The 23,177-nt window shown below is 39.0% G+C and overlaps 1 protein-coding gene across 27 annotated transcripts in view; it reads right to left on the reverse strand.

Moving 5' to 3' along the window:
• Nucleotides 1-23,177, reverse strand: part of ptprk (protein tyrosine phosphatase receptor type K) — a 120,006-nt gene that overhangs the window by 55,861 nt on the left and 40,968 nt on the right. For all 27 annotated transcript variants that reach the window (XM_026193803.2, XM_026193819.2, XM_026193818.2 and 24 more), the window contains 4 exons: nucleotides 7,656-7,778; nucleotides 1,831-1,991; nucleotides 539-590; nucleotides 382-440 (listed from right to left, as the gene is read on the reverse strand). In XM_026193803.2, the coding sequence (XP_026049588.1) occupies nucleotides 382-440; nucleotides 539-590; nucleotides 1,831-1,991; nucleotides 7,656-7,778 (395 nt within the window). The remainder of the gene's footprint in view (nucleotides 1-381; nucleotides 441-538; nucleotides 591-1,830; nucleotides 1,992-7,655; nucleotides 7,779-23,177) is intronic.

The following is a 23,177-nucleotide window of genomic DNA, read 5'->3' on the forward strand; positions in this document are numbered from 1 at the left end:
TTTTCCTATGTGAATCTCATGTTCAGGGTCAAGTCAGACAGCTGCTCATTAAAAACACATAAACAAGACCATAGGGCAATAACAACAATGTCAGTGTCCAGCATGGCGACACACCCCTATGCGTGCAAACACATGTACACATAAACACACACCCGGCTGGTCTTTCTAAGTGTCTTTCTAGCCTAATCGCCACCTCCTGAGCCTCAGTCAACACAAATAAATCAGCTGCCTGCCTCACAGCACGTGTATGTGTTTGCCTTTATTTGTGTGTGTCTGTGTGACATCTGCGTTTTCACATCAGTTTGACAGAAAGTAAAGAACTATGCATGATAGTGGGATGTTCTAACTGTGTAGTTGCTGTTTGTTATTTTACCGATTTACCTGATATTCATTAGGCCAGAACGTGGAAACGGCAAGTTCAGCTCTCAGCCACTCTTTACCTGGACAACGACATCAGGATCAAAATAAGCCATTATAAGCAATAATGCATAAACGCTGAATTGAATCAGATTAAGCACTGCTGTGAGCTAGTCTTTACCGGTGTAGGACGTCACATTCCATATAGGGTTAGCCAAGGGACCCTTGTTCACCTAGAAATCAAACAGAACCACAATCAGTCACAAAATAGTTTACACAAAAATGAACCTATAAGCATGCAGTGCACTGCAATTCATGATTTATCCCTTTTACATTCCAGTCAGGCATCTTTTTCTTGGTTTATTACAGCTCACCTGGCTCTAGCCAGGAAATTCCAAAGAAACTACAATCTAATCTTAATGTGTTTTCTAAGAACATTCACACACAGAAAAAAGAAAAGAATAGGATCAGGAGACAGAGGTGTTATGGAAATAACTGTGGAATAGACTGTCAAAGCACCAGATATGTGAATGTACTTCTCCATATTATTTAAATAAAACAAATAACAATGTTATTTTGAAATAAACGTGAGACTGCATGTGTGTTGCTTTAAAAATCATGTTTAATTGTGAAATGAAAGTGTTGGTTAAAGCAAGGCAATCAGCAGCCTCTATTGCATGTTAGCTGCAATAATTGCGGGGATGTTTCATAAAACTAAAACCAAGAATTTCCAATAAATCTAGTATTCTTTTGCTTTGTTTTCTTCTGTCCTGTTTTGTTTTAAATGGAGAGGCTTTGGTCACCATCTGCTTTTGTGACAAACAAACTCCTTTAATTAATTTAGAATAATGCAATCCAGCTTGGGCTCTATAATATGTAGCCTCAGAGAATGTACACTGCTGTATAGTGGCTGGTGGAGGTGTACATTTGGTCTTGATTCAGCTGGTTTGTTTACTAATTAGAAAAATCCAAATAAATATAACCGTCAGTTAATTGAGGTCTACTATGTTTTTCTGTTTTCTGGTACATATTAACTCTACATAGCTGGGCATAAACATGGCCAAAGTTGCAAATAATGATGTCACCATATGTACAGGTAATCCATGTGAGCTAACAGCTCTGTCCCTGAGTTACTTTAAACTAGCAGTTTTGCTAGCACTTTATTTTTTACTCTTATATCTGGATGATGTCAGAGAGGGCTTACAACATCAACGGGCTCTCTCAGGTACACATCTGCCGTTAAAACTTATTATGAGGGCCAGTAATGCTCAGATAGTTTCAGATCCCAGCTAAAACAACGGGCTGCGCCAAGACCCAGTATAAGATAAAAAAGGATTATTTTAAACTGTGAATCATGCAAAGTCGCACTGGCTCAGAAATAATAAGAGGTAGTTGGGAATGAGCATCATGGGGTCCCTTAAGACAATTAACTACTACATATCCAATCTACTCTACTAGATCGGATCTCAGTACCTTCACCAGGACGTTGAGCGTGCCAGGGCTGGAGCCATCGGGGCTACTGAGGAGATAGTTGAAGTCGATACAGTGAGTATCATTCTCCTTCATGACTGGCAGCTGAAACCTGGCTTTTTCTCCAACATCATACTGCGAGACGTCAACATACATGTAGGAACCTGCGTGAAAGGAAAGAAACATAGGACTTTAACCACAGTTGGAAAGCAAACAATGCAGCAATTTTAAATCTGACCGGATCAAGAGCAATGAATTGCTCATTTTGTTTGCAGCTGCGTGTGCTTGTGCCAACACATACCTTCAAAAATTCAGTGCTTGAACAGACTAGTAAGGATGCCCTCTGAGGGGCTAGTTAGTGTGTAGACAGTGAAACTATGACTGCATTTGCCAAAGAGTGGGCTGTATGTACCTACATGAGCATCCAACCGCTTCTGTACAAGGTTATAACAGTCTAAAGTATTTAGAAACTTTAAAATAATATTTTGCACTGTTTTTTGTTTGTTCTAATAATACTCCCCTGTAGAAGTTACCTTCTACTCAGCAGTCCTTTTAGAAATAACGGAGAAACTGCAGCAGTACATTCAGCTGAACGAGTCTATAAAAGTGACCCGGCACAAGGTTGGAAACAAATAATAATAATTGGAAGATGTGCAACAATTGGAATGACGCATAAAGAGGGAACTAAATGTCTGCAGCTTCTTCACAAGAAACCAGAGCAATACCTGGAAGAAGAATGGATAAATGATGCACCACTTTTTAATATACATAAGTGACTAGACAATGCTTTTATGGCAGGAAACAAACCCTGCTGTATCCCCATTTGAGGAACTGGAACCTCCAAATTGTCACAATAGATTTCGCACTCTGATTTCATGATTAGTGGTTGATTTGATTTCCTAGCAGTTCTCTGGGCGATGCTTCTCTGTTTTCACTTCTGTTGTTTACTTTATTCTGGCCCCTTCAACACCGAATTCACACACAAATCAGTTACTTTTGTTATGCTAACACAATGGCACACTGGAGAAATGTTTCATTCTCTACAACATCAGCAAGCCAAGAATAAATATACTTCAGGTACTTCGCTAGCCTACTGAGTACTATACATGATACACCATTACAGCTGACTGAAGGGAATAATCTGGCTGTACCAACAGGACAGACAAACTGTCCTTCCAGATGTTCTAGTAATCAGCTCAGACCCGAACCAGATGTTGATGCAATGAAATATGATAAAATGTGATCCTGCTCTGCATGATGTTTAATCTCACAATCTCACATTAGCTCATCACAAATTCAGAGAAACGATCCCATGGTAACGATTAAGTCTAATTCCTTGAAACGTATATTGTTATATTTGTTTTGAATATGCAATTCGTATTAATCACCTATGAAGAAAAATGTATATTATCATAAATTGGATATCTTTGGGTTTGAAATACTTGGCTATTGAAATTAATTCATTTGCAGATGTAATCCTAAATAGAATAGAATAGAATAGAATAGGACAGTATAGAATTAAATACAATTAAATAAAGTCAAATTGGATAAAACCCTACATTCTATAAAATGCCCCTGGTGAATTGTATTTGCATATTAGACTATACATAATATGTACTATATAATGGTTTCTAGACAATAGCGCTTATCACTTATTGTTTAGCTAATCTACTGTGAGAAAACACATCTCTCTGCAGAATGGAGCAGAACATAACAGGCTTTGAACGGATGCACACAAACATGTGGAGACACGGACATGTGTGCGCACATGCATACACATGCACACACATGCACATCAGCTTCTCAGTACCCCAGTTATCGTTTTGGCTGTTCTTTTCTTTTTATCTCTGCGCTTTTTTCTGCCATGCAGGTATTAGAATAATCTCACTTCTTGGTTCTGAATGTCACAAACAAAACCCAAAATGACTCCAGCCAAACTGGACTACAGCCAATCAGACTGGAAACAAAACAAGGCCGGCACCGATTTCCTCTCTATCTAAATCTGCTGCAAAATGAACATATAATGGACATCACTCCCTTTATTTTGTTTTTTTCATTTGTGCCACTGACGCTAAGATGGTGACTTGAAAAAAAGAGCCTTTAAGATGGCTGCCAAGATGATGTGCCAGCTAAAAATACTCCTATCAGTCAGAGACCCAGATATGTCACAACACAAACAATGTTGCAAAATATAACCTTTAGCACTTCAGCTAATCAAAGCGCTGCTTGCTACAAAAATATAACAGGAAAAGGATTTAGTATAGGTTGAAAACAGCTGAGTAATATGTGACAACAGTGTCTGTTTACTGAAATAATTCCAACATATATTTTAGAAACCACATGAATATCAGTCGATTACACCAGAACAATGACAAGACCTAACCTGGCACAAAAGCTGCATTTGAAAACATGAGTAATAATGAAAGACTCACTGCACACAAAACTGATGCTACACCGCTACACCCATGCTAAGCAAGCACCTTATGATGCCAAGAACATCTGACACTTGAGGTTTGTTTTTAAAATGGCTGATTCTTTTGAATGGCTAAAGTCTAAAATGGCCAGTAAAAGGGTAATGACACAAGATAATTAAAGATGAGACTAAAATACCGCTGTGATAGCCTTGAGCCCCAGATATGTCGCAACAAGAACAACAGTAGCAGGGCAGACTGGGGACAGTATTCTCCAGCAAAACAATAACAGCTAGCTGCTGGAATAACAGCTAATGGGGTATTTTCATTTTTAGCATTTTAAGGCGCCAATCAAGATGCGTGAGATGTCAAATACCCTTCCACAGTAACACATGCTCTTCATTCATAGGAAGGAAGATCACTGCACAGACTACAGATTATGTAGCCTGGAGTCAAACATGGAGTTAATTTCATTTTTTCTTTTCACTTCAAGACACAGCTTGCATCTCCAGAGGCCATGCTCAGTTTTCTATACATATAAGCAACAGTGGAAATTACATTTCCACTCCCTTTTCTGACTATAATTCATTATTTTACTGACACCTTATGCATTGCCTTATAATTCTGAAATTTAATTAGCACTTCTATCTTAATTTGTTGCTTTAAAAATGTCCCCATATTGTTATAATTTTTAATTAAACTGCATACTACTTTTGTGAAGGTTAACACTCACGTCTTGTAGGAACTGTGTCATAAAGGTTGGATTTATTGGTCATTTTAAGTATTTTATAACGGTGTTGCTGCCTTCTTCATTATTTGATCATTATTAAAACATTTAGTGCACATGAGACCAGCTTTGGTGCATTTTAAATGCCTCCCCTCCTTATTAGATAGCACACACTGATAAACATGAGAGACATGGAGAGAATGGCATGCCAAATAGGTTTTGAGTGGTACTGGCTGACAACATTATGAGTCAAGAGTATCTGCTTTAGTCCACTGAGCCACAGGGCCCCTGCCCATGAATGTTCAACTGGCACAATGCACATTGCCAGAGTAGCTTGTAGACCCTGCCATGGTGACTAGTGCCAACAGTGACCCCCGGAGACATTACATAGAAGAGTTTTATCTCTTATTACAAACACTGCAATGTCAGTACTGCCATAAGCACAAATGGTGATTAGCAACTGGCACAAATCATTGTGGGTTATAAGGAACAAAAGTATCATTTTTGTCACTGCTATAACTCTAAAAGGATTCTGTGTAACTCCCCTAGTAGATGACTCCTTTTATTCTGCCCTTACCTTTGACAAAATAAACCCCCTGATGTACTAATCAGTGAAAAAAGTCACTCCCAAAGCTCTTTGGGAACTCTTAACAACTCCCCAAATAATGGGATTGGTATTCCTTTGTTTTCAGGGGTCAGAACCCAAAAGACTTTAATGCCACTCCTCTTAAATCAAGCCATGCCCTCAGGGAGATTGTAGTTAGCCAGACCAGAGTATTAAATTACTGGTGGCTAGGATAGCTTGAGAAAACTATTCTAATAATAGACATTACTAAAGTTTCCCTGGGCATGGCACTTAAGCAACCAACTCAACCCCTCACCCATTTCCCTTAACTCCTTCCAAAAAGAAACCTAGCCAAGTGCTGCATCTGTAATCCCCTCTAGCAACCTCGTTTTCCATCCACTGCACCACTGTTCCACACCCCACTGGCATTATTAACACATCAAATGTCAGTTCATGCTCCCATACCTTTAGGCAAGGCTCTGAACCTCCCCTTTAGCAACCAACATCTCCAAACCATTAACCTGCTCTGCCATCCCCATGCCCCTGCTCGTTCCACTAGCTTCAACAGCCATTAATGCTATGTTAATTGCAGCCATTACCTCTGCACTCTTAGGCAAGGTATTTAACCTCTTCAGGCTGCCAACGCTGCCCTCTCAGCACAGTGACACCACTTGGTATTAATAATGCTAAATGATAGACTTTGGCTTTGTACCACTGGGCACCACACTCTTGTGTCAGTGCTTAATTACATGCAAGACCACACATGCACGACACACAAAGTGGGTCTTTGTGTGTGAAAATTGTAAAAAGTCGACTTTTAAATGAACCTTTCTCTAAATGTCAGCGAGCCTGGGTTGTCATGAAGATAAGTCTGAGAGATAAATAACAGCACTGCATTGTCATGGAAACAAAATCCTAATCTTCCACAACAGAGGAAGAGGAGAGGTCAGAGGAAAGAAGTGGTAAGAGAAGAGGGTGAAAAGAATCAAGGTAACGTGAGATCAAAAAGACAAGGAAAGGAAAGGAGAAACAATGCTGAGAAGCAAACTATGTTTGTGGTGCTACACTGCAACACAGTTTCCTTAATGTGGTTAGGTTCATACTTCCACTTGACATTCTTACTCTGTGGTTTTTTGTAAAGCTAGTTACCATTTCAACATTGCATAGCTGGTTACTGTTATAACATTTTGGTTTTAACATTGTAAAGCAGGCAACCTTCCCTGTTCCCTGCCGTTGATTAATGACCTCATATTCTGTTAATTAGACCCTCAGCCCTGAGGCAGAAAGATTTAATTTCCCCTTCATCATCATCATGAAGAAAAAAAACAACTGATTAGAGAGGAGAGGAGAGGAAAAAGCACCAAGAACTTGTACAGTGATATATACATATTCCATTAAAGTAAAAGTCAGTCAATCAGCTCTTACTTCAGCCAGAGTACAAAACTAGTATTATCAGCAAAATAAACTTAAAGCATCAAAATGAAAGTATGTGATCTGCAGAACACCGATGCATCAATATGTAAGAAGCATTTTGCTGCGGCAGCTGCCCGAGGTAGAGCTAGTTTTATACTGCATACGCTTCGGTCATTTAGTCCAGTTATTCCCAGCCTAGGGGCTGACCCCCTCCAAAAGGGAGCAAACTACATCTGCAGGCTCATGGAATGATTAATTGAGAGGGGAAAAAGCTGCTCTGCAAAATTATTTTTGCTTTTTTGAAATATTGGGTAACTCTGCATCAGAATTAGGCTTGTATAGTTGTTTAAATGAAACCACCTGAGAAAATTAGACAAAAAATGTAGCTGCTAACAACTCAGTGAAACATTTTTTAGGGGAAAGCAACCAAAAAAAAACAACAACCAAAAGTTGCAAACCGCTGTTCATAGTTCAGCATATACACGATGTGATTATCAGACGTTGATGGATATAGTTGGGATATAGCAGAGCAGTAATAATCCTGCATAATAAATGTGCTGCAGTAATAAGAAGAAATTACATCTAAAAAATGGTGAAACTCGAAAAAGAGCTCAAGCACTTCAAACTGCATTAAACAATAAGCTGCTTTCCACACTTTGAGGTGATGAAGTAGGAGATGACAAACATGAGGGGAAAGGAATTTGAGCTTCACCTTGTGGCAGGTGTGGTGAGACATATGGCAATTCCTGGGTGTTGATGTGCGTCCAGTCAAAGTCATCGTAAGGATCTTGTTGGTAGTCACACTGAGAGAAGCCCTCATCAAATGTACAACTTCCTGCAGAAAAGAGAAACAACAAAACGTAGTTAAATTTACAAAAAGACAAAGATGAAGTTTGTTGCCTTGACTGAGTAAGCGAACACATTTTTTTAAACTTGACTTTGAGTCATGTTTCAAATCTTTCTTTTGTGCTTTTTTATATGTGTGCGGTTGTCTCAGCTCATTAAAAAACCACCAAAGTCTGAGCTCCGACACTTATCACTCAGGGCCACTTAGGATCACCTCTGACTCAGCCAGCAGAGCCTTCAGCTGATCATCTGAGCCCATCGCCACAGCCTTGGGACAACCATGTGTGAGCTGACCGCCTCTGGCTCCGCCTAAACAGGAAGTTGCTCTAACACAGATAGACATCACTTGTCCCTGACAGCTAACTGAACCAATCAACTTAAAATGATATGCAGTTTGTTCTGGCTATATTGCTGATAGGAACAGCATTCAGGCTACTACTTGCTATCTGATTCATTGGCCTAGCAGTTATGCGCAGCTTGTGTTAATAAAATGGCCAGAAGAGACATGGCTAAGAAAAGCCAAAATGCCATCTGATTCAAGTCTCTGGTAGTTAGTGGTCACAGAGACGTGTCCTTTGTGCCCTTTTTTTTATTTCCCACTGTTGAGATGGATAAAGTCTACTATGAAAAATGAAATCACAATACATTTATTAAGTTAGACATCTATATTCACGTTAACTTATGATGAAACGAAACTGTTTGTAATTAAAATGTTAGTAGGCGCTCGGAAACAAATACTGTAGCATTTAAAAAGATCTTAAATATCATTTATAAAAAGCAGCCACTGTTTGCCTTGATTATCACTTGACAATGACTTTGTTTAGGCAAGATTTAACCTTATTTTAAAACCTCAATTTCATGAAGTATAATAGCATATTTATATTCAAATCACTATACTACAAAATAAATACACAAAGGAAGAAGGAATGAGTGAGCAAGCCACCATGAAGCACTATCAGCAACCAGGACTGCCAGCTACATAAATCTCCTAGCCTTCAGTTAGCGGTACAGCTTTGCTACCTGTGTCCTAGAGCAAACTGTGGTGGCTGTGATGGAGAGCAGAACGACAGGCCCTCAGATACCCCACTGATCTGAGCTCCCGCTACAGAGGCATACCAAGAGGTGACAGCCGCCGCCGGAGGAGAAACAAGTTAACATCAAACTAAGCGACTGTCTTCAACTGCTGGCTGCACGGCTGGATGTGACTCACAGCTTTGGCGAGGCACTGGATCACATTCCTCTCGGCATCATTCTTTAAACCAACCTCTCTTCGTGCAGTTCAGTTCACTCCCATTCAGTTCAATTAAGTCTTTGTCATGGCAAGTCACCTCCGGTCACTGTGCAAAAACATGCAGGGACATGTGCACACACAGCACAATAAAAAAAAACCTACTACTACTATACATTAAATTAGATATAGAAACTCTTTGTTGTCGTGCACAGCATTTGTGTGTTTGTTTGTGTAAAACTCCTGTCTTCCGCAGTGTGCGAGTCAGTTTGCATCTTGCTGTCATGTAACTTTCTCTGCATGTGTTAAAAATGTGTTTTTACGTGCATGGAAGTATCCCACATCTACAAACCTGCATGCATTCAAACCGAACACTGAACAAATAAAGAACTAAACACCCAGTGCCATACATCACACATAACAAGTTACACAAATGGACTGGAGAAGAAGAAAATGTTGATCTGTAAAGCGAAGTGTAAGTGTGTTTGCTGTCCCTGACTGCCTCCATACAGTGTGGTCTGGAAAATAACTTCCTGTTTTATCAAAACTGAGTGACAAAAATCAGAAACACAGCTTCTTTCCCGCAGTTTCTTTGTGTAGTTATTACTCTATACTATGTATCTCAGTAATTCTTTTGACTGGAAACTACAATGAATAAATGAAATCTGTGTAATAGCTTGTTTTGTCAGTTTTCTATATATCATACATTGCTACGTTGTGACACTGCAGATGCACTTAGCCTTGGTTTACCTGCTACAGCGTTTGTGTAGCCCTTCTTTTATTCACTGACACTACAGAGAACGTACAATAGCAGCTTTATTCAGGTTCTTCTGTGGAATTTCTACCTTTGAGTACAGAAGCATTTGATTTAAACAAGCTGTGTTTTAAATGTGTTTCATGAGTTTTTAATTGTGTACACATAAATGCCCAGCATTCCACTCGGCTCTGATACAAGCCGTGGTACAAGAGGTATTTTACCTTGGCTTAGCAGTGAAGAAAAAATGTCCTAGTTTTAAATTCAGCTTTACAGGCCATATTAAATCAACATTTTCAGTTGGAGAGCACTTCTCTGTCCTTGTTTGCACACCTCTGAAAGATATTCACTCACTCACACGCACACGAGACGGTAACATACTAAACAAAATGTCTGTTTTTGTGTGTACGCGCTGAAAAGGGGCCTGCAAAAACTAAATATGTGCGAAAGTGTCTGCACATACACAAACCTCACGCTAACCCGCCCACGTTCTCAGTTAACACTTCTCCCTTTCCTAAATGTCCTGCCAACCTAAACCAACACACACATCAGCAGACACATGCATCTGACAGCAAATCCTTGTTGCCAATAATGAGATGAGCAGACTTTGAACTACTCTTTTGCCTCAGCTGAAACACTCAGCAGCAAAATGATGAGCCATGTTTTGCTCAAATGTTGTAGGGACTTGAGCCAATCTGTTTTTTTATACTTTAACGTAATGTCAAATGTCAAGAATTACTGACCTCTATTTTGTGTTTGGTGTGCTCTGCTAGTGGTAAATGCTGAAATTAAACATGCAGTAATTGATTTCTTGGGTAATAAGGGCAGCATAGCATCAACTTTTAAATTGATGTGGTAACTTGTTAGTGAACAGATGCCTGTTTACCCTTCAGTAGATAGTTAGCAACATCATCATTTATTCCGAGTCGACTTCTGGCCCCCTGATGAATGTAAATTTGATATTCACTCTCCTTTTTAGTTCTGACTTTGGTTAGCATTTCCCTCTGGGAAATCTCTGGCTTCTTAGCTGCTAAAAGTATTTTCAGCTAGCCGCTACTTCTGCTTGTCTGTCTTTTGTTGCTGAGCAGTTTGTGAATGTTGGGTGTTTACGGCATCTTCAGATGAAACAGCTGAATCTCGTGACCAAAAACAAAGCAATGAGTTCACTCAGAGTGAAAACAAAACAGCTGAGCTGCTGACTGGAAAACCAAAACAAGCTCAAAGACAGAAGATGAGGGGAGCAGAAATATAGGGATCGCTGGCTTTGTCACAAATAATGACCAGCTTTCACGTTCTCATCATTACTGCTCGGTCCCCAAATATTGTCCTCCTTTTTTTGTACATCATATTGTTTCCTCTTCTATTTGAGTCTATGGCAGCTCTTAGAACTGTATCATAAAACAACTGAAAGGCACTGTTGCCATCTTGGATTGTGAAATCGAGGATTGGCGAGTTCTCTGGAACACCACACATGCCAAATTTAAAGAAGCTATGACCTCAATTTCTGACATTTTGGATCCTTAGCTATAATGAATTATATGAAATACTTCATATTAAATATTGAAATATTAATTTTTTCCCACAGGTAATTATTTTTTCCAGTCTTTGCCTCTGATTAAGAATGAAAAAAAAATTAATCCCAAGCTTAAGACATGCCACCTTCCATAATTCTCAGTTTTCTTTTCAAGCTTCTCTAAAAGCTTTTCCCAGCCTTTACCAGGACTGCAAAAATAATCTTCAGGAAGGGCCTGACAAAAAAATTAAGAGATTGATTTTGTACTTTTCAAAACCCTTTGCTTTTTACACACTGCAGTGTTGTCAATATATATATATATATATATATATATATATATATAAGTTGAACAAAGGGTGCCCTGTAATAACTGTGATTAGTGTTTTACGTGTTGACATGATCTGATCACGTTGACCTGGCAGCTGTAAAACAGCTTACAATGAATATAATTGTTATGATTAGAAATACTGTGTGTGCTTCTATCTTACTACTACACTCTGTATGTGTTTGCTCGATAAAACTGTGTAACTATTTTGACAATTTTCAAAGAACATGTATATGCATGAGTTTGTGTCCAGATGGGTCATTATTGCCACCCTCTCCTCCATTCACAAGGACACGGAGAGAGCAAGAGAACCCAACTGCATGCTAATCACTTTATAATCAGCTTCTGTGATTGGCTGCCTCGCTAATGAAATAATGGTGACTCATTTGCATAATAAAATAATTAGAAGGACTTGATAAAGGCTCAAGGGCAGAGAGAGAAACAAAACCACACACACCTACACACAGAGATACACAGAGGCAGAGGGAAATGGGACAGCCACTATCTAAAAGACCGTTGAATGGCATCAGACAACATCTGCCACCGTCACTCAAAATCATTTTGTGGTGATTTGCATTGACCTCCACCTCTATAAGGTGAATCAGACAAAAGTCCTTTGACCAAAACTGTTTGAAAACACGTGTGCAGGCAGACCCCAGGGGGTCCCTTGAAAGGAAGAGGCCCATTTCTCAATTACTAGTTAAGATCGAGATTATTAGCTGGCATTGGCAAAAACGTGAAACAATAGACAGTTTGATTAGCTTTTGCTTTAATTTGATCTACCCGATCTGCAGAATAGGCAGTATTAAATCATATCTAACGGCTAAAGTCTGCTCAGATAAAAGTCTCAGGGACATGTTTAAATCAAATGAAGGTCTGAGATGTTTTTTTTAATATGTTCTCAAGATAATTCAGGAAATCTTGTTATGACAAAAGAAACCAAGAGAGAAATGATTATCAAGTCAGTCAATACGAGTGTCCTTGTAACAAATTTATCCTCAGCTGACAAAGTTTCTCTGAAAAATGTGAGAATTTAACAGTGCAGGGTGGCCTTGGTTTTATTTAATAGTGTCAATTCAATAAACAACTAGAAAGTTGTTGTTATCAGTTGTTGTCAGTTGTTATAAAAGGCTGCATGATAAAAAAACTAACTATGCGGTCTGAAATGTCTAACTAAATGTTTGCGGATTTTCAATGCCACTGAACATTGGGCTATGTTGCAATTTCTACAAAAGTCTTACAGACAGGTTTTGTTTGACTGCTGTCTCTATGGATGGATGTCTGAATCTTACTATGCAAAAATCTCTGTATATCTGCCAGCTCCTCAGATACGATCAGAAGATCAGAAGTTGAGCAATTAAAACTGGCACAAAGATACAGCTTACATATTATAACACCTTCCTATTTCCTAACAGCCATGTAGCAATGAGGGAAAATGAACCATCTCTAGTGTTTATGTACCGGCAACACCTCTTAAAAGCATTTTATCAGTGCCATTACAATACCACGTCATTTAGCAAGTACTGAATGCACTCATTTTATGTACTTAATATAAAGTAGTGAACTACACATATGTTGCTCTTATATTAGGAAGTTTCTAAAACTTGGCAGTGTTAATTTTGTAAAGAAATGAGGACTTAACCACAATTAAAGACAAAACAACAGTACAATAAATGCCATTGTTCATGTACAGATATAAGGTTTAAGGTCTGTCACATCACATAGTATCATATCAGGATCTACATAAGGCTGGTTTTACGTGCAGAGTTCTGCATGCAAGGTATGCACTTTGTTTCTATCTTCTTACCTGTTTTATATTTCAGCGGATCAGAGGGCCATAACATCGCTACAGATCAGGTGACCCTCTGATCACAAGCTGAAATAAAGCAACATAAATCTGCTCAGGAATGTATAGGACTTAGAAGTTCAAGTGGTATCTTGGCTCTCACTAAGACAAACAATATACATTCTTTCTCCAATGTACGTGCAACAGAAGTCTTGATTCTCCCTCTCACTACTAAGTCTGTCTAGTATTTATCAGAAGAGCTCTGTTTCTGTCTGCAGGGATAGATATTATCACCAGAGAGGAGATAATACAACATGAGTGAAAGAGGGTGAAACAGAGGGAAAGGGTATAAAGATATGAAGGGAAGTTGAAGAGACAAGCTCAAAAAGAAACAGAGAAATTAATTTGGCGGAAATCACACCAGCCCTATTCAGAAGAGAAGAGAAGAGAAGAGAAGAGAAGAGAAGAGAAGAGAACTGTCTATTCGACAAATGGAAATTATTATTTTCAAGGACAATAATTACATTTACATCATTAAAAACCAATTCCAACCACCAGTAATCCTGTTTCCCACCAAATCATCACAATTTTGGCTTAGTCCAGTTAATAATTACATTAGCTCACCCGAATCTATAATCACATGTGGCTTTGTGGCACATTTCATACCAATGAATCACTACAGTGCTTTCAGTTTTTAGCTCTAATGTGCCAGAGAAGCTGAAGTAAAAGGAGGAATTAATGCAAAAGAGGCAGCATACCATCTATGTTGTAGTGTTATACAAAAAACCCTTTATAACATGTTTTTGGTATTCCACTATGATAAAGTATATTCCTGTTTGTTGCTTTTAATCTGTGTGCACTGTGCAGCCCTGATGCTTACCACCTCAAGGACACTAATAAAGTTGTACCTTATCATTTACTTTCTGTGTGTCTTCTCTACTTTTTTTGTTCTCTCGCTGCCTCTTGTTCTCTCTCACCCTCTCTGAGAATAGGTGAAATTAGCCTGAAATGATACAAGGTGACATCAGAGAGACTGACACACACGCACACACACACCACACACACACTGGCTCGTCACGGTTCAGTGGCCCTTGCAGCGCAGCGCGACGCCATCAAAGCCGAGACCCATATACACACACCTCGACTGTTAAACATACACAGTGGCACGCGCAATCGCTCACGCAAACGCGCACGACTTGTGTAGCAACACACAGGCATGTGCACACCGTCACACACAGCCCGACACTCGTGCATGCACAAACTCAGAGCAGTAGTTTAATTGGAAGTGCTGAAGGCTGAAGAATTTCTCCTTCATCTCACAATGCTGTAATTGAATCTGAGACGTGTGTGTGAGTGCGTGTGCATGTGTGTGTAGGTGTGTGCGTGTAGTTGGGTGTCTGTGTGTGTTCAGCTGATTCAGGAGTTTCCTTTGACAGTAACAGTAAAACAGAAATGTGTATTTTTCCTTCTGTGAGGAGCAGGTCTGTCCTTCCAACCCTGACTATCTTCTCCTCCCCCCCAAACCCCTCCTTTCTTGGGGTTAACGCTAGCATTCAGCTCAAATTCAAACTCAAGCAGTTTTCAAAAAGCCACATTATTTCCCACAAACTGATGATTTGGTCAGCTGGTGAAAGGCAAGCACAACCTTCACGGCATGATGTGCGGATGGAATATATTTTCGGCAAAAGTAAATATAACCTCTAGAGCCAAATGCTAATTTAGAGTTGTATTCTGTAAAACGCTTTCTGCATTTTGAGTGCTTTTTGTGTAAAGTTGTTATTACAGAGACTTTTGCTGGTGAATGAGCCTCTCACTGCTGTGCCGTGAGACAAAGGAAGTTCAATTTGTTCCTGAAAACACTCCTCTGCTTGGACAAGTGCAAACAAAAAGAACTATCAGCACACAATGAGGCATGAACAACGTACTAATGACCTGCCATCGCAGTATCACTGTTACACAGCATAATAGGAAAAGGAACAGAGTAACTTTTTTTTTTTTAATATAGTTGCCCTTTATTAAGGAAATCATTTGGTTCCACATGGCAACCTTATCATTAAAAAGCTTCAGTCTCAAAAGGAAAATACTCTGCTGCTCTTTTTCTGTGATGTTGAATCACACTGTCTGGAAACGCTTTTATTATTGCCCTGGGGCAAGCAGGTACACACTTGATATGAATTAAAGGATGTCAAGTCTAATGTCGACATGTGTATACGTGTATGTGACGGTGTGCTGTTTGGGCAGTAATTGGAGACTAGAGATTTTACTCAAAAGTCAACTTAATTGATGTTTTTATGCCAAAATTACTGTTTTGGTTTTTAAGATTTTGTCTCATCTTAAATGTATTTTCTATTTCCTTCTGAAAATATTTGTTGGCATTCACCTGTGACAACATGGTTATGTTTTGAACTGTTGGTCAGATATTTTTCAGTCGTTTTTGAGCTCTTTAATATTGAGTGATTAATCAAGAAAAAACCTGCAGCACACTCACATGGAAGAAGCTGGAGCAAATAATGTCTTCTTGATTATTCATGCAATCATTTGAGCACTAGAAGACTTTCATTACAGATTATTAAACTGCTTTTTTTTCAATCAACATGTTCATTATTACGTTTGAGACACCATAAAATAATGAATAATACTTATCGCAACTTCCCAAGACAACATAGTTGGGTTTTTGGGGCGTTTTTTGGGCCTGGCCAACATCTGAAAACCGAATATGCTGTCATATATAGACCGCAAAAGTAAGCAGTCCTTAATCACTGCAGAGATTTGTGCCAAAGTCAAAATAGTGCAGGTAACTGTCTTCTGCATTCAAAGCTAGTAAGTAATTGTTTACTGGCTCCTGCATGTTCTAATCAGGTACCAATATCGCATTTCCAATAAAGAGAATGTCACTGACATGAATTCTTTTAAAAAACCCTGAAAACATTCTGGTCAGATTCCCCCGAGAATTTCCGTAGTTGATTTTTGAAAGCAGCTTTAGGTCTGAATCCCTCATGATGGCAACATGATACCTGCACCTTAAGTAAAACACACTTCTTTGAGAATATCTTTTTTTCTTTTTCTGGGCAGTACAGTGTATGTGTGTGTGTCTGCATCTAGCTGTTCGCACTGTTAGCTGGGGTCGAAGTCTTCCACAGACACTATCTTTATGATATTCACCTCCCTCCTGGCTCTCCTGCGCTCTCAGTCTTGGGCTCTGTGTCTATCTCAGCATCGTTAATCTCTATTCCTATTCAAATGCTGACATTTAAAGTAACTTCACATGCTGATTGACTGGCTGGCAGATAAGGCAGGAGAAGGAGAGGGCAGGAGCGAAGGTGGGGGATGATAGAGACGGAGCAGAGAGCTCGTCGTTCACCGGAAAAAATTGGGAAATCCTCCTCACCTCTTTTTTACCTCCCTCCCTCTTCACGCCTCCCTGTCTGTGAATGAGTTCACTCATAAGCCCAGAAGAGAGTCAGATTTCACTCGTTCTCATGAAAGCTAACCCATCCCCTCCTTTTTGTGTGTTTGTTCACCCATTTACTTCTCCCCACACCCACTACTCCATTTACTGTCTCCCTGTCCACCCCTTTCTTTCCGTCTCTTTCTGGCAGTGTTTTGTACACGAGGTGCCCATTTAACAATTTGATTAAAAAAAATATAGTGCTCTGGGAACACTGACACACTTCAGCTTTTTGTCAAACATGACCGGTCAACTTTTTTTTCCTCTTTTGTAGCAATAGGAAGTTCTGAAAAACCGACTGAGAAGCTTTACGACTGGCAATTAAGTGCTAGGATGACTCTAGACATTGGTATCCAATAATGTCACAAAGAAACTAACCCATAAACCATCGGCACAATCAGATCCCACATCAGCGTGTGTCAGTCTGAATGAGTCATCATTAAACTTTTAGTCTGCGTTGAGCTCAGTTTAGACTTTAAAGTACAGCTCGAAGTTTTTCTTTTGAGTAAGATCCTCACACAACAAGTCTCAACTGGTTCCCTCTCTCCACCCTTCACCACACACTTGACCTCAAACATGCTGACTGGATGATTCACTGTAGACACTAAGCCTGCATAAACTTTAACCAAATTATGACTCAAAGTGGGGAAAAATTCGGAAGGCAATTAATAATTTATTGCAGCACTCCACACCAAGTTTCTAAACATGATGCGAGTGATCTGTTATTCATAAGATCTAATGACTACTAGGTTTTACTATACTATACAGCTCAATGACACTTCTCAATGAGACTGAGCCTAGATGGACATTTCCCATCGAGTTATACAAAAGGAGGCTGAAATGAAAAGGAATCAATAGCGGACAGAATGGGGTCAGAATGATTGCTGGCAGTCAGTCAGCTGCATTTGGGCAGAGCACAAGCAACTCTGCACCTGTATGTATCCACATGCCACCAGAGCCAGCAAACCGTCATTACAGTGTGCCACTAAAGCATTCATGACGTTACCTGATAACTAACTGATGAATTACCAGGAGAATACAATCAAATAATGCTTTAGCCACTGTAGGTGATTTGAATGGCCCAATCACAGGGGTGGGCAGGATGCAGTTTGTTTTTAAGCCAATCAGGGCACAGCTGAGGTTTTGGACTGGAAAGCAGGTCTGGTGTGGATGAGATAAGAGCAGAACAAACACACATTAAACACCAACCCCCACAGACATGCACACACATATACACATACTCTAACAGGGACACACGATAACTAAATCCAGATGGTGAAGGAAATTTAGTAAAAACAAAAGTGAAGTACATGGAAGAAGACTGCCAAAGAAGGGAAGAGGTAAAGAAGTGGACAAGTAGGAAGAGAAGGAAACTCAACTGTGAGTTGAGAAAAAAAACACCCAGAGCTATAAGCAGGTTAATCTAAAGCAGCTAGCTTAGCAAGTCAGCACTGTGGATGGTGACACACTGAACTGCCTGGCTGACTTCCCCAATTGTCCAGCAAGCTGGTTCAAACGCTTGCTGACTGATTTACTGACTGACTGACTGGCGGGTCGGATTTAGCCTATCCTACGTTTGTGCAGCAGAAGCACTTCTGTTGTTCAGCCTGTCGGACAAAAAGCAGTTCTACCCACGACACACAAAGAACAACCTGAAACAGCACTAATACTGGAGAGACCGGCAGAGACGGAGAGAAAGAAAAAGACAGACAAACAAATAAACACTTTTAAAAAAAGCTTCTAAAATATCCAGCTTCAAAGGAGAAAAAAAGGTGCCTAAAATAACAATTGGAAAAATGTTTCTGGGACTTCTGAAACCAATAAAAATCAGATATGAAAAAAAATCTCATATAGAAAAAAATAATGTGTCAAAAAATCTCTTTTATCTGTGCTTGTGACACAGTTCTGTCGAACAACAAAAGATGCCTAACGATAGCATTTACTGTCCTGGAGGAAATTTACTTTTCAGTGCCAGCACAGAGAAAGAGCACATTACACAGCAGTGGAAACCATAGAGACCCAAACAAAGGGAAGACATACAATTGGGAATAACATGCTAACAGGCCAGACAACTACCAAAGCACCTAGTTCTGAGACTAAAACACATTTTACACATTTCTGTTTGTGTGTCGAGATGGCTGTGCTGAGGCTAAAAACTGATATGTGAGAATGTTATCAGGTCCACAGCTGTATGCCACAACTGTCAAAGCCATGTGTACAGATGTAAATCAACACAGACTAATATTTACAGCATGGGATGCGCAGTCATCAGTATGTTTATGTCAAGAGACAGGTGTATATTAAAGGGGAATTCTGTTTAGCGCAGCCTGAGAGTTATTTTGAAAGATGGCCTCATAGACAACAACAACAATCAAATACAGAAGCATCTTAATACTGATACTTGTTTAAAACAAACCTCATCTCTGGACAAACGTATGCATAGCATCAAGAGATAATCTGCAAAGGTATGTAAACTGTCCGTTGCACCCACAAGGGAACATTTAAAGACCAAAGATGTGTTTCAAATACAACCGGTAATACTTGCAATAGTTGTGTGCACAGTTTAACAGGTTCACCCAGTTTTGATGTCCAGTTTCTAAATAAAGAGTAAATTGTTTGCTACTTTACAGTCTTTTGGATCAGCTATGACTCACGGACATCTGTGCTAAGCTGGGTTTAGCACCAACGAAAAACAACTTCCTGCCTCAATCACAACCTTGTTCAGCCCTAAGCTTAGGGTGCTTTACACCTGTGCTGTTTAGTCTGTTTACAATCAACTCTGATTTAGTTTCCCAATGGTGCGTTTGCAGATATGTGCATGGTAACTGCATTCAAGTGTGGACTTAAACAGTCACACAGAGACCCACTGAAGGACCAGTAACAAACCAATTCCAGAATGATTTGTTTATGGTGAGAAAGTGATCTGACCCAGGTACCAAGGGAGTTGCACATTTGAGCTAAACACTTTAAGCCAGATACGCTTTGCGTTCTGAGAGGCAGCAGAGTATGACAGATATACAGAGTATACAGACTGGCCATAAACACATGTTGAGAGTACACAACTAGCTGTGAAATGAATGTCAATTGTCCATGTTAGGCAACAGTCCAGAACACCACCTTCTTCCTGCAATTAATTTTGTTACTCTGAGGGACATGAGGTTTGTAGTCACGCGTTTTGGTTCGCTTTGAGTTATCTCTGTGTGAAAGGAAACCAAATCATGGGAAAAAGCTACAAGTTTACAAACTCCTCAACTGATTCAGCGTAAATGAACTACAGGTTAAACTCTGTGGTTCATCTTTGACACAAGTTGATGTTGTGTGCACAACCAACATGCCTGGTTCCAGCTATACTGAATGTAAACATTTCAGAATAATTCTCTTCTATTTGTTGTTTAACTTCAATAATTACAGTGTACCATTAGGTAACCATGCTCAAATCTCAGCAGTTATTTTTGTGAGGATGCTTGGACGCTTCAGGATTTACCAAGATCGAGATCACTTTTGCAAGAGTGGAAAAAAATCATCTCACTGCAGTGACAAGAATGAAAAAAATACACATTATTTAGAATTTCAAGTAAAACTTGAAGTTTATTTAATATGGAAAAAGGGAATTAACTCAAGTAAGAAAGTGTGTGTAGAAACTAGTTGTTGTAACTTAATAAATTATGGTCAAGACCACAATATTAATACCAGTTGTAGTAAACCAGTAAACCTTTTATTTATTTATTTTTACAATTAATTTATCAATATTTTGAACTTTTACTCTTCAAAGTAGAAAAAAGTAAACTGGTAATATAATAACACTGCAACTTTTTCTCTTTCCCCCTCCATCCTTCATAAACATCCAATGACAGTCACAGGCTGAGGAGAACAATGTGCATGAATATGAGTGTGTATGCTGTCACCTTCAGCTGTGAAATGTGGTCAAACCTTACTTAGGGGCTGAAAAAATAAAGACAGAAAAAAGTGACAAAGCGAGAGAGAGAGAGAGAGAGAGAGAGAGAGAGAGGGGAAAATGCATGTTAAAGAGACCTCCACTTCTCCTGCGGGTTCACAGCATGCGCCTATGCATGTGTGTGTGTGTGTGTGTGTGTGTGTGTGTGTGTGTGTGTGTGTGTGTGTGTGCGTGCGCTAAATGAGTTTTGGGAGTTGTCGTCTCTTTACGAGGGCTGTAACTGGCCCGAGGACAGCTGTTATTACACTTCACAACAGGGAAATACTGTATGAGTGAGTGTGTGTGTGGCAGAGCAACAGTGTGTGAGTTTGCTTGTGTCAAAATTGGGGACTTCTGTCAGCTCACACACCAGTCAATTGGGGACACCTCTACCTTTGGGGACCAAAACCACCGTCCCCAATTAGATTTACCTCTAACAACGTTCAGCATGCTCTAAAACATATTTTAATCCAAAAATCTCACCTGTCCCCAAAAGTGACATTTTTTAGATTTTTTGTGTATGTGTATGACATTGCCCCCAAAAATTTTTGCAATCTGTGTATAACTCTATGTTGCCCCTAGTGGAAGTGTGTGAAATTGCAAGAATTTCCACTGTCCCCAAAAGTGACATATCTTGGATTTTTTTGTGTGTGTATTACCTCTCCCTAACCCTTATATTATTATCGTGTAAGATTTCTTTTAATATATTGATCTTTTTTGAAAATCTTATTCAACATTCTTCTGTATGAATGGTTTTATATAAACAAACATTTGTTCTCTTGACTAAATAATATAAAATCAGTAGACTATTTAGTAGATTATATTTTTAAAGGGTAAAGAAGACACTAGAAAATACAAAAGAGTCATATTTCATGTAATTATGATATAAATAGTTTTAATATTTTTTAAAGAATTATTTGGCATGATGTGAAGCAGATGCATGAAATAATGGAGCACTTTAGGTTCATATTTGCTTTCTGAACTGCAGCTTGACATAAATTACTCTAAATTCTTGATACTTTTAGTGCAAAATATTTAAGATGTTTCTTGAATTTCTGTTGGATGGTGCAGGGATCCAAAATTTGGTGAAACAGCTGAGCTAAATTTAAATTTCAATGTTAATACCTAAAAAGCATAAAAAGTCACAAGCATATGGCATAAAACTTAATTCTCACCAAAGTTTCTTTAAGAGCTGATCAAAAACTGTGTAAGACAATGGTCATTACATATGGATCATGACAGAAAAAAAATTATATCCTGGATACAAGTGGGAAAGATTAGCTTCTGTAGCATGGTTGACTGGGTCTTAGAGATATGTGCAGAGCTTGACTCAAGTCAAGTTCAAAGTCAGCTTTATTGTGAAAACCCACATGTACAGATGATACACAGGAATTTTAAATTGTAATGCTCCCACGGTCTACAGTGTATAGTGAAAACCTTAAAGATAAAAACAAAACAAAAGTCCTATGTACAACATAATACAATGAACACTAGTGTCATACAATCAGAGTGCTTTCAGGAAAGAGTTTGTGTGCAAGTGGGGGTGGGGCAGTAAGTCAAAGGGCGATGTTTAGAGTTTTGTATGTCTGTCGGGTGGGGGGGCTCAGAGGAAAGAGATGAATGCAGGTCTGGAGTTCGTGTGTGTGTGAGAGTGAAGAGGCACAGAGCAGGGACAGCCTAAAGATAGGGGAGGTGAGGTAAGACCTCTATGTCACCATAGGCCTTGATCGCAGCCATAGAGGTGTGTGCAAGCAGCAGCATGTAGAGCAGCTTTAAAGGTATGAAAAGTGATTAAAACTTTTTTAGTTTTTTATACCTATATCTTAAGGGTTCTGCTGACAAGTTTCAGCATTTTCTGTTTGAATGTAAGAAAGTTATTTAGTAATAACTGCTAATACTGGCTTGCTAGATGTGCCCTTGATGATTTGGGAAAAAAAAGATTCGAGCTAATTAGCCCGAAAAAGCTAGCCACATATAAGTTACACATTCAGAGCCGTCTTGGATTAAACATCAAGGGATGTTTGAATGAACCAAACATTCAATATTTTAGGGGATTTAATTTTTTTTATGCTTTTATGATTCTAAAATAATAAAGGATGTTTATTAGCATCCTTAAGTTTTTCATGTGCAAGCTAACAATGAGGATTATCTTGTTAATTAAGAGAGGCTAATGAAACGGAAAAAATAAATAAGCTTTATAAAGAGGAATATTATGCTATTTGTTTAATTTATTTATTTATTATTCTGAAACAAAGAAACATAAATAAACTGCAGGATTTTGAATGTCCCCATTTAGGTTAAAGTGGAGTGTATTTGTGTTAGAAACGTCCCCAAAAGTCATAAGAATATGGCATACTAGTGACTATAGTTGGATATAGTTTTGTATTTTTTTTTTTGATA

This window comes from Astatotilapia calliptera, chromosome 15, assembly GCF_964374335.1.
Source record: "Astatotilapia calliptera chromosome 15, fAstCal68.1, whole genome shotgun sequence".
NCBI lineage: Eukaryota > Metazoa > Chordata > Actinopteri > Cichliformes > Cichlidae > Astatotilapia > Astatotilapia calliptera.